Source organism: Borostomias antarcticus (assembly GCF_949987555.1).
Source record: "Borostomias antarcticus genome assembly, chromosome: 4".
Lineage (NCBI taxonomy): Eukaryota > Metazoa > Chordata > Actinopteri > Stomiiformes > Stomiidae > Borostomias > Borostomias antarcticus.
The window spans coordinates 14,797,565-14,810,064 of record NC_140237.1 but is presented as its reverse complement, the minus strand read 5'-3'; the positions used below and the strand labels follow the sequence as shown (position 1 = coordinate 14,810,064).

At 44.7% G+C, this 12,500-nt stretch overlaps 2 protein-coding genes across 2 annotated transcripts in view; both read right to left on the bottom strand.

The window, feature by feature from the left end:
• The window catches only part of stk33 (serine/threonine kinase 33), a gene marked incomplete at its 3' end in the record, with an annotated part of 9,970 nt that extends 6,257 nt beyond the window's left edge, over positions 1–3,713 (bottom strand). Inside the window, exons 1-4 of the mRNA XM_084437350.1 lie at positions 3,624–3,713; positions 2,689–2,802; positions 2,427–2,531; positions 1,405–1,543 (exon numbers count right to left, since the gene is read on the bottom strand). Of these exons, the coding sequence (XP_084293476.1) occupies positions 1,405–1,543; positions 2,427–2,531; positions 2,689–2,802; positions 3,624–3,710 (445 nt within the window). The 5' untranslated portion in view covers positions 3,711–3,713. The remainder of the gene's footprint in view (positions 1–1,404; positions 1,544–2,426; positions 2,532–2,688; positions 2,803–3,623) is intronic.
• Positions 3,714–11,971: 8,258 nt separating this feature from the next.
• rerglb (RERG/RAS-like b) overlaps positions 11,972–12,500 on the bottom strand; it is a gene marked incomplete at both ends in the record, with an annotated part of 3,626 nt that continues 3,097 nt past the window's right edge. Inside the window, one exon of the mRNA XM_084436878.1 lies at positions 11,972–12,257. Coding sequence (XP_084293004.1) covers positions 11,972–12,257 — 286 coding nt within the window. The remainder of the gene's footprint in view (positions 12,258–12,500) is intronic.

Genomic DNA, 12,500 nt, shown 5'->3' with positions numbered 1-12,500 from the left:
AATGTAAATGGAGATGGGGTCGAGGCGACAGCCACTTCAGTAACTCTGTACCCACCAGAAATAAAATACCATCTGTGTGTGTGGACAGTAACGCCGACTATTATTACATGGCATGGATAGATCAGCAGTTGTTAGTTTGTTTACTAACCTATTTAAAAAAAGGTTTCTTTGTTGATAAAATTCCATTAGCATTTAACAAAACATAATTTGACAAAATGCTAATGTGGTATTGTAGATACAGAGGTTGGTGGATAGTGGATAGTTCGGCAGTAGCACTACGCATATCAAGTGAGTTTGTTAACTAACCTTTTGATACTGTCCCTTAAGGTAATTGAGTTTGGAAAAGGGACAGCATGCTCTTATGGTACTGTTGACTGTAATTGTTGGTTGTAATGTGCTTTGTAGTGCTGTATTTTAAAGCCCTTCATCTTTGTGGTGGCAATGGCACGCAGGCAACAAGGAAAAAAAAACTGACGGACAAAATCCTATCATATTAATTCACAGCAACATTCCATGGGAGTAAAAACAAATTACTCCGTGCTAAATGAATTATACAGACTCAAAGCCTTGACAGAACACTCATCATGCCGGTGCTGAAGAAGGTTAATGGATGTTTATGGTCTGTGTTACCTTGACTGCCTCTATGACACTAAGGGCCCTACTGTTCCTGTGACACAGTCACAGCTAACACCTCCCCACTGCCGCCATTAGCGGTATAGAAGTGAGGCACACCAGCGCTGAGGGACTCGTCAGGGTGAAAACACACCTATTAATCAGCATTCCTCCCCCAGCTCGTAGTAAATGAGTCATTAGCCCCATGTAATGGTGTCTCATTGCCAGGCAATGTCCTAAATTACCTCTAACTAGAGATTTCATCTGGGGGGGGGGGGGGGGCATAGCATCATCAAATAAACCTCTCAGACTCAATTAAAAGGGGTACTTTTTTTGCCTGGCAGTTGTTCATTGTTATCTCATTATTAGAATAAACCAGCTTCTATAATGACTGAGAGCCATAATGTAGGATCATCTCTCCGATTATCAGGCATCAACGAGGGCAAAGCAATCTAACTGGGAGAGAGCGATGACACCCTGATATCCCCAATTTACACGTTCCCTCTGCACGCAATTTACCCACAACCCTCTCTCAACACTCTCTACACCACAGTAGGTAATGGTGTTGGAATAATTAATCGGTGTGTGTGTGTGTGTGTGTGTGCATGCCCCTACGGTATATCAGATATTCCATTCTCTTGCACGACACCCAGATGTGAAGCATGATCTGACGCTGCTCTACAGATGTTCAGCCTGTGTGGCGTTGCTCTCTTGGCGTAGCGGACGCGTCCCTGGGTGAGTAGCGGACGCGCTCCTGGGTGAGTAGCCGACGCGCCCCTGGGGGAGGCTCACCCTTCTTGTGCAGGTAGACGATGGCCTCCGCCAGGCTGATGATGATGTGCCTGGTCTCCTCCTCGCTGAAGCGCTTGTTCTTCTGCAGGAGCTCCTTCAGTTCCCCACCCTCACACAGCTCCGTAACCAGATACACCTTCTGGAACACACACACCACACACACACACACACACACAGCTAGCTACTGGCTACTAGAACACACACCACACACACAGCTAGCTACTGGCTACCGGAACACACAATCACAGCTAGCTACTGGCTACTGGAACACACACACCACACACACACAGCTAGCTACTGGCTACTGGAACACACACACCACACACACACACAGCTAGCTACTGGCTACTGGAACACACACACCACACACACACAGCTAGCTACTGGCTACCAGAACACACACACCACACACACACACACACACAGCTAGCTACTGGCTACCGGAACACAACACACTACACACACACAGCTAGCTACTGGCTACCAGAACACACACACCACACACACAAAGCTAGCTACTGGCTACTGGAACACACACACCACACACACACAGCTAGCTACTGGCTACTGGAACACACACCACACACACACAGCTAGCTACTGGCTACCAGAACACACACACCACACACACACACACAGCTAGCTACTGGCTACCGGAACACACACCACACACACACACTCAGCTAGCTACTGGCTATCGGAACACACACCACACTAACATACACACGCATGCGCACGCACGCACGCACACACACAGCTGGCTACTGGAACTACACACCACCACACCACACCACATCACACACACACATACACACACACACACACACACACACAGAGCTAGCTATTGACAACTGGAATACACACCACACAGACACATGTACTGGCTACTTTACTCCTATGCTCTCATCATCCCCACACACACACACACACACACACACGCACACACACACACACACATGTATGGCTAGTGGCTACATGTCTGCTACTAACTTAAGAAGACAGTATGCAGCCTCAACTCTTACCTGGGGCGTTTCAAAGACTTCCTCTAGATGTATGATGTGAGCATGATTCACACGTTTGAGTATGCTGACCTCCCTCTCCAGCAGTTTGACCCCTGAACTCCCAGCCTGTGCGGAGGGTAACAAACACAGCGTGAGCGGCTCCACTGCAGAGGTGTGTGGGGCTGACGTTACACTGTTTGTCTGACTTTTGGCTGACTTTAGAGTGTCTGTTTTCACCGCGGCGGACAACAAGCTGCCCGTGGGGAAACGCTGGCGCACTCACCTTCTCTTTGTTCACTTTCTTTATGGCCCATTTCTTCATGGTCTCCATGTGGGTGGCTTCACAGACGACCCCGAAGCTACCTTGACCTAATTTCCTCCCAAATGAGTAGATTTGCTATGGGGATAGCAGAGGAGGCATTAATAGAAAGGAAGTTCACGTGTGCTCCGTGAACTAGGTAGAACCGTTCCAGGGACATTTCCCCCTGGCTCATCGCCAGGGTTTGAGGGTGCGGGGTTTTGGGGTGTCTTCCGCTGCCTCCATATGCTACTTTTAACTGGAGACCTGAATCCTGAAGTGGATCTTTAATTTTCTTTCAGGCACTCAAAAAAGGGAAACTTTGCTGGCCTCTAGAGCTGCAGAATATAGTATTTCTAATCAAGTTACAAATGATTAAGTTGCTGCCGCAGTTCATTCAATCTCAGGTCTAATTAACTTGATCATTATCTCGGCGCATGCAAGGCTGAGCATTGTCTGCTGCAGGTTTGGCAAAGAGAGCAGTGGAACCCCAGGGAGGGAGGGAGGGAGGGAGAGAGGGAGAGAGAGAGAGAGGGAGAGAGAGAGGGAGAGAGAGAGGGAGAGAGGGAGAGAGGGAGAGAGAGAGAGGGAGAGAGAGAGAGAGAGAGAGAGAGAGAGGGAGAGAAGGAGAGAGAGAGGGAGGGAGGGAGAGAGGGAGAGAGAGAGGGAGTGAGGGAGAGAGGGAGAGAAGGAGGGAGGGAGGGAGAGAGGGAGGGAGAGAAGGAGGGAGGGAGGGAGGGAGGCACAATCAAGAGGAAAATGGATTGTGATCCTCCTCTAGTGCAGATGAGGTGTACTGTAGAGGTCACCCGTGTGTGTGAGTGTGTGTGTGTGTGTGTGTGTGTGTGTGTGTGTGTGTGTGTGGGCACGTGCGTGTGGGGTTAGGGTTAGTCAACATCGATGTACAGCGCTGTACATGCCTGGATGTCTGCCTCGTCCTCCATGCGCGTGTGGGGCACCTTCTTCTCTGCGCTGCTCTCGCGGATCCACTGGGAGGCCATTTTCATGCCGGCACCACCAACATCTGCTTCTGTCATCTAGAGATGAGGGGCTTCACAGCTGGGTGAATCACACACACGGGAAGAGACGGGCAGCCTGTGATTACCGGTGCCGGAGACGTACTAGAGAACGCAATCACAATGCAATATAGTCGAGAGTATCTGTTCAGCGTGTCCTCGGTAAAGAAAAAAAAAAAAGGATCGTTTTTCACGACACAGTGGGATGAGCGTAATTATCGTGGATGCACTGGTGGTTAACTCCATTCTAGTCTGACTCAACGGATGTAGGTTTTGGCAATAAACCTTGTAATTCGTTGTCACACTGCCCAATCAGTGGCGAGACTGGCGATGCAAATTAATCTGATTCGGGCCGAGAGATTCTGGTACAGCGTAAACGAAGTGTGGAGATAGGTCTGGCTATGTAGAAGTGTGGAGATAGGTCTGGCTATGTAGAAGTGTGGAGATAGGTCTGGCTATGTAGAAGTGTGGAGATAGGTCTGGCTATGTAGAAGTGTGGAGATAGGTCTGGCTATGTAGAAGTGTGGAGATAGGTCTGGCTATGCAAGACTAACTCCATGTCATCAAGTGTGCAGGGCTGAAAATGTACACCTGCCACCGGCCAAATGCAGGTAAAATTTCCAATTGGCGACTAGATTTGGGAAGGCTATCTGAAAAAAATATATACTTGGCCGGTAGATTTTTTCATCTACAGTCCCCTTGGCAGGAGACTCACCGTGAGCCAAAAAGTTAATTTTCACCCCTGAGTGCTTGTGAAGCTGCACAGTAGGCCCCGCCCAGCCCGATGGACGACTGAACTGGGATGACCCAGGGAGGACAGCCAGTCGGTCAGTAGGTGGCCTGACTCTGTTGCCGCGGTGACAGGTCTGCGGCTGAAGGGGCCCCCATAACGGGACCAGGAGCAGGCTGTCCCAAGGAGCCCGGCGTGACCAGGAGGGCAGAGACAGCACCTGGCAACTCCGTTTGGTCGCTTAGCTAAAAGTTAAAATACCTGGAAAAAGGATCGGGAGCCTGCACGAAGAAGCAGGGCGATTATTTATGTGAATAAATGTGCGGTAACACTTTTAACACATTTCCCAATACGATCAAAAGGTTGATTGATTGATAGGTAAGGAGGTCGTCAACCGTAGCACTTTCTAAGCCTGTGGTGTGTTCCTCCTGTCAAAGGGAAGCCTGTGTTCGGACCTCAGGCCTAATCTGGCTCATGAGTCCTCCTCTGACAGTTATGATGATGGGATTGGCTCTCTCCAGAAAAAGGAGTCTGCTACGTCTTGACACTGAGATGCGCCTGTTTTGACTTTGAAGTTAAGAGCCATTTTGGCAATATTTCAGATTACAGCAAAGTACTGTAGAACGATAGAAAAGTGATGCACTGAAGTGCAGTATAGGGCCACTTAAGACCAGGATAAGGGCACAATGTACAGTAGACCTGAGTAAAGTAATAATGTCATGACAAACTTTATGAGTAGCCTAATCACATTTGTCTGAATTAACTTTTGATTATTCAAATTAGGTGTGTATACTTTGATAATAGTATCAACATAATATTTCCTTTCAAAAGTCCTAACAAGTGATCATTTAGAATACACTAATTATTAATGATGACACACCGCCATAAAAGCATACAATATGCTACTATCATAAATCATCATACACCACATCACCATCTACCATCATCTACCATCATACATCATGTTACCAGAACCGTTGTTCTCTGACCAGTCCGATGTCTGTCGAGTTCACATTAGCCAAACTTAAAGCACAATGCACCAGGCTTGAAGAAAAAAAAAAAAAGCTCTCTAAACCCAAATTAAATGTAAAGCAATTATCAAGTGATGACTGTGAGCAGTGGAGTGGATCCGCCACACGGACAGCAATTAATTATTAACGAGGAAGCGGTGTCTTTAACCTCTTCACTCTGCTGCGTTATCTTCCCCCTGACTGGGCTCTCATAACAGGCCTGTCTCTCCCATTACCTCCCGTCTGTTTGCTAATCAAAACGATTGTGACAGCCTCTGGAAATTCCAATCACCTCAATCACAGCTCGTTTGTGGGGAGAGGAGAGGAGAGGGAGAGGAGAGGAGAGGAGAGGAGAGGAGAGGAGAGGAGAGGAGAGGAGAGGAGAGGAGAGGAGAGGAGAGGAGAGGAGAGGAGAGGAGAGGAGAGGAGAGGAGAGGAGAGGAGAGGAGAGGAGAGGTGTGTGATGGGTGGATTGCAGCCCGGGTCCTGGTGCTCTGTAGGAGCCCCATGAGGTTGGGTGCGCCCCAGCCCTGGCTCCACCCACGGGGCCCAGACCAGCTCCCGGCCAGCGTGGAGGAAACGGGATATCAGGGTTGTGTCAGGGAGACGTCTGACCCTAAAATGGGTCACTAATGATCCACACCACTGGTCCTTGGCTGCTTTAAACCACAGGTTTACTACTGTGCTAGACAGGAAGAACGACACAACAACGTTTTTGTCTCATCTCAATCATGTTTGATCAAACTAGAAAATAGTAATGAAGCATATTAGTCTGTTTTTAAACTAGGCTAATGTCAGTTAAGCTAATAGATTTAGACTCAAAGTAGAGATTGACCGCATTGCTAACGTGAGTTCAATTTAGAGCTTTCATAACAGCTCAGTGAGAAATAAATGTTGCTTGATTTATTTCAAATCTGAATATCAGAATCACCAAGCTTAGTTTGGAATCTGGACAATGAATGATCATATATAGCTCAGTGTATTACTCAGTATCAAAGCCTCTCGGTAATGGGGTAGTCAAGCCTTGGAGTAATGCTTTAACCATAGGGCTTGACGGACATTAATTAAAATGTGAATTAGCATGACGAATGGAATATGCAGAAGAGGCATGACTGCACTCCAAATTAATCTACGGCTTCCTGTAACAATATTGGCACTCATGCAGCCTAAATGACATACATTTAGAGAGGCAAAAAACGTGGGTTCAGCTAACTACATCTGTGTTAACGGACCCCTTTCCTGAGCATGTGCATGTAAAGGAAGAGCCTTATAGGGAAGGCTACAGTACATTAGCTCAGTCACAAGGAGGAACTGCATACTTACCAGGAAGTGGCAGGCCCAAAATGGTCCATGTTAGTTATTGCCTCTGAGCGCCTCCCATCAGACCTGCACGCAAAATAAAAAGCGAATGAAAACGTATATTTAATCCTCACTGATTACTTTTACACATTATGTAGCCTACAGGTTAAAACCGCAGAACCTGTCAAGCAGCAGACCATGGATTGCTGGGAAATGTGGTTTCCTTTTCAGTTTGTAATTTAACTTGAGGTTGGATACCTTTCTCATGTTATGATTGCATCAAGTAGCGTGGTCCTTTTTGGTGTAGCCTGCCCTTTACTGGTACGTATGGTAAAATGGTAAATGGAGTGCACTTTATCAAAGCGCTTTACAATGACCTCTCATTCACCCATTCTACACACATTCACACACCAATGGGGGCAGTTGCCAAAGAAGGTGCTAGCCTGCTCATTGGGAGCAATTTGAGGTTCTGTGTCTTCGACATGTTGCCGGGAGGAGCTAGAATCGAGAGAGGGCTACTCTACCTACTGAGTTACTCCCGCCCCAATCACGTATGGAGATCCAGGAAAATAAACACATCAACACTCGTCCTCCTAGCCAGGAAACACATGCTTCCTGCGCAGAGCCATTAGATCCCAGCAGACGGTAGGCTAATTATGGCAGATAGAATGTCAGCAATCGATTCCTCTGCTTTCTCATTCTTCAACCATTCGGTCAGAAGACCATTAGTCTTTATTTACTGATGGTTTGTGGAGGGAAAACACGCATTGTTTCGCTCAACTGTGAGGGAGATGATGCTGTGTTTCAGCTTGGAATGCAAATTCAACGTGACACTGTAATGATGCCTGGAGGCCCTGGACACAGAGATAACTCTGGGCCTCCCTAGAGTTCTCTCTCCTCTTTTCCTTCAATCCCCCTCATCTATCTCTTTCTTTCTGGTCTCTCCTCCTAGCCTGTCCCCTCTCATCTGCTCATGGTCAGTGTGTCTACAGATCGTAGACAGTCCTCATCCTTGTTCCAGACAACATATTTCATTCTCCTCGTCTCCAACTTAATTATTTATTGACAGCTGGCTCTGATGACAAATGATAAACTCTGCAGTCCTAATGAAGCATGGAATTGCATTACCTGATGAGGGAAGACTGATGTCTGGAATGCAAATATTGGGGCATTTATTTCTTCTAAATGGCAGGATGAGTAGCGTCATTAAACGGAAAAGGATTAGCCTAGCTAAGTCTATCTGATGAAAAGACTGTTCACGAGTTGGCAGTGCTGCTACTGTGTAAAGCTGTCAAAGTGAGCCCAACTGGTCTGTTGAATGTGTTGGCTTGTATTGTTACCAACATAAGGATTGCTTTTACACTGCAAAACCCTCCATGCCCATGAACTGTGTGTCTACACTTGCAGTGTTCTGTATTTGCTAGGATGAAAATGAATTACTATCCTTAAAAGTATATCCATTGAACTTCTGTACCTGACTATCAGCTTCAACAGATGGACACAAGCAAGAGAAACTGAAGGTGCTTTTTCATTTCTCCTCTCTGCAGTCCTAAGTATTAGTGCCCCTGTTAACAAGCCACTCAGTGTGCCCTCCAAGAATTCCCTTTGTCTTCTTAGGTCATGGCTGATAAGTGTTCACAGGCACAAGGAACATACTTTGCTGAAGGGAAGCAAAAGATCAAGTTGCTCTGCTTGCTCAGAGGACTACACATGTTGCTAGGAGATAAGGCTCAACACATTCAAAAAGCATCTCTCATTGGTTTAATCACAATATTGGCTAATCTCTGCATTACCCGAGCCTCAGGAACCGACAGCAGACATCTTGAAAAAATAGATATTAAAAAAAACAAAAAACTAAGCCACAGATTCTCTAATGGCCTCTAAAGGACCACTGCACTGAGAGAATGCATCTCAGAATGTAAAGGACTGCAAATGAACGTTTGTGAACAACAAACTATAGGCAGCATAGCCTAACAGCTGAGTTTAAACTTCAGTCACCCTTTTGACACAAATCATCTTTCGGAGAGAAAAAAGAAGAAGAAAAAAAGCCAGAAGGCCTAAACTAACCACGCAATAGGAATGAAAGGATGAGAACAAAATGAAAATTAATTAGTTGGCTTTCTGAAGACTTCAGGGGGATATAGTCACCCGCAAGGGTGGTGATCTTATCAAAGGGTGTCTGATATCATGTTGTTGCATTTCATTAAACCAGATATTAGAACTGGGCTTCTATCTTAGAGCCTACTGTGTCACAGTCTAGAAAACTGAACAGTAGATATGTATGGGCATGTAGACCCAATATATGAGCTTATTACATGTCTATTGCTGTGTTGTATAAGGACACTTCTGTGGGACATATCAGCGGGTGCCTTATTGTTATAAGACAACAATCTGTCTAAAGCTGATAGACCTCAGCTTCTACAAACGTGTCATTAGAGGAAACCATGAAACAATGACATTAGCTTACTAACCAAGAAAAGTGAGGTGTCAAGAGGATCCCGGACTGCTTGAAACACATAATCATTGAAACCTCATACAAGCAGCAATTAACTTCCTATGACCTGTTCTAGCTAAATATAATTGTCTGGCATGATAGCACCTGCATAATACGTTGATTGTTTCAATGCTCAGTGATGTTTCAAACACTCAGAGTGCAGCTGATTAAAAGCAAAACGAGGTTTGAACGGTTCCTTTTAACGTAACGTTACACATATTTTTGTTGTGAACTAAAGTAGCTAGCACTAGCTAGCATGGAATCTGGGGAAAGATTAGGTCATCAAATATCTTTTCTTTACAATAATTTGCCAATATATGAAATTCAATAATGTAGACCAAATGAATGCAGACTGAATAAAACGTACTGAGCTGAAATACCGAATGTTAGTTTAACTAGCTAGTTAGTTAGTGAGCTATAAACTAGCTGTCTACTTGCTACACCGCAGGTTAAGCGTGTGTTGCCATGGCAACGACAGTAAGAAGTTGTGTTCACCAGCCCGCTAGTTGTCTACTGTTCCTGGGAGATGGGAGATCAGTTCGAGATAGCTAGTGTTGCATATGCAAATGCATTTACCGTATTTTAAATGTGCAGTGGGTCTCAGCGGTGCTCCTTTATTGTGGTCATCCAACTGCAGTCTGCGGTAGGAACGCTGCACGCATGGGACACGCTTGTGTACAAACTTTACAAAGCGATGCGCCGTTGAGAGGCTGATGGGACTACGGCAACTGGACAGGGACAATGGAAATGGCAATGGGAATTTTACTGCAATAGCGCTCTACAGTTAGGGCTCTTTACAATATCTGTATACTGATAGTCATTTATTCATCTCGTTATTTTCGCTTATTTAAATTATTATTAACTGTTTTGTTCAAACGTATGATGTCTAGATGTCTTTAAGATGCTATGTGTTAATGAATCAGGTATATCTATTCTGATACTAGAAAAGGCTAGTCTTAATTTGTCATTTTTACTTGCAGTTCCGAAAAAGTATAATGCATCGATTCAAAGATGTATGTTGCTGTATGCAGTTTCCAATGTAAAACTTGCAACCTAAAACACTGATAAAACAGTGGTGATTAGTCTCCATCTAGTGGAGAATTATGGTCCTATTACTTATTCGGCCTACGTCTCAGGCTGTTGATGCATTCACTAATCACTAAATGCCCAGACTCCTTTCTAACGAATGGCATCAGATGGAGAAGCCTAGAACGTCCTTCAGTGGTCCTAATAATAGTGATTTCATATAATCCATTGATCCAAACTATTACGGTACTTTAGTTCATTCTGAAACATGTTTTATAAGAGATTGCCAGCAGTGTGAAGGCATGTTAAGCAGGTTTACCTGATGGGTTATTTCTTATTTTCTAGTTCTTCAGATGGCCAATTATAAACTTATGCACATTTAACGCCTATCTGTAGCTGGTATTTCACCTCTACAACTTAAAGTATAGGCATATGACCCAATTCTCTTCATACAGCTGAATAGAAAATACATAAAATATAACTGTCGTATTAAATCCTTTATTGGGAACAGAGACAAAGTAAAAAGCATTCCAGCTTGGGGATAGGGGTTTGAACAGACATAAGATATAAAGTGAACCTCTCCACACACTGCAGCAATATTTTGAAACCATTAAGATATTACAAGCTGAATTCAATCAGTGTTTCTTCTCTGTGCAAAGATAATGACCACCAGATGAGATACATCACAGGAAACCAAAGCACAGTACTGCTGTTTTCCAAGCAGTAAATAGTTTATATTTGAAGCACTTTTCAATGATGAATAAGGCACGCTTTGACTAGAGCAAAACTATGAATATATTGAATCATTGGCTACATTTGAAAAAAAAGATATCACTTTATTGAATAATTAATTCAATACTCAAGACACCCACATAGCTCTTTAATTACAAGCTAGATTACATAAGACATAATCTGCTAATGGTAAGTGCAATTATCCACTAATACTCATGTGAAAGGAGTAAGACTGGAAGGGAAGCTATGTGTGCTATATAATGCAGTTATAGATATTGGCTGATAGAAGGCTACAGTATATAATACAAGTGCAGGTTCCTGCATATTTGTGAACAGAGGAAATCAACAGAGTATGTGCATGCAAAAAAAATAGCTGCGCGTGCCATTATTATTCCATTATTACCATGTAAGGGAAGAATATTGCTGTTTGTGTATTTCCCACAGAAAAGCAATTTTACCCATTGTTACAACATAAAATGAGAAACAGATCCATGATATACAGCCACAGCAAGAATTCAATAGAGATTTATCTGAAGTCGAATGCCATAATATGTTGATAGTGAGGCAATTTACCCATAATTCTCACCTCATTACTGCCCTCTCTGAGAGGTGAATTGTACATTCAGACTTTGGAGCACACACATTCCTCTTTGTAGCACACACATTCCTTGATGCAATTTCAAACATGTTCTCCCAGAGATCCATAAAACATCTGAAGACTATTGGAACCCAATTTTCCTTCAGATAGTTTGGAAATAGTAGAGAAAATGTAACTCTTGAGAGACGTCCATTCTACATTCAATTGATACGATGCACAACATCTGATATTTTGTCTTCAGATGATAAACAATAAGCTGATATTGAAGTCCTGTCTATCTGCATGATATGCCAACTACACAGTCAGGCTCCAGGCATCCTATCAACAATCAATCCCGCTTACATGAACCCCCACACCCCACCCTCACACGGACTTCCTCCTCTTGCCAAAGACGTTATTGATGAGTTTGGCCATGGACTTGGAGCCACTGTAGCGCCGTCGGTCGGCACGATACTTCAGGTGCTCCATCACATGACGGATGAGCTTGGTGAAGAGGTTTGAGATCTCCAGATAGTCCTCTGCAGCGGAGACTTCCTGGAAATGACAGCGGTTCTCCTGGGCCAAGGTCCGGCCCTCCTCCTCACACACCTGGCGGGCGTGGCTCAGGTCCTGCTTGTTCCCCACCAGGCAGATGGGGATGTCCACCTCCCTGTCCCAACCAGGCACAGCACACCTTTACAACCGTTACCCACATCAACTCCATCTCTTCTGATAAGGAGGAACGTTTGCTTTATTCCCTACGACCTGATACCATTCCTTTGAAGATCAAGCCGTTTAAAGGCATTCATTGTTAGGCAGTACACAGTATCAAAGGAAAAGCAAACCAAGCGTAAGTCATGCAACAGCCTCTGTGAAGGATCAGACTGTTTGACGAAAGGCTGACCTCCCCCAC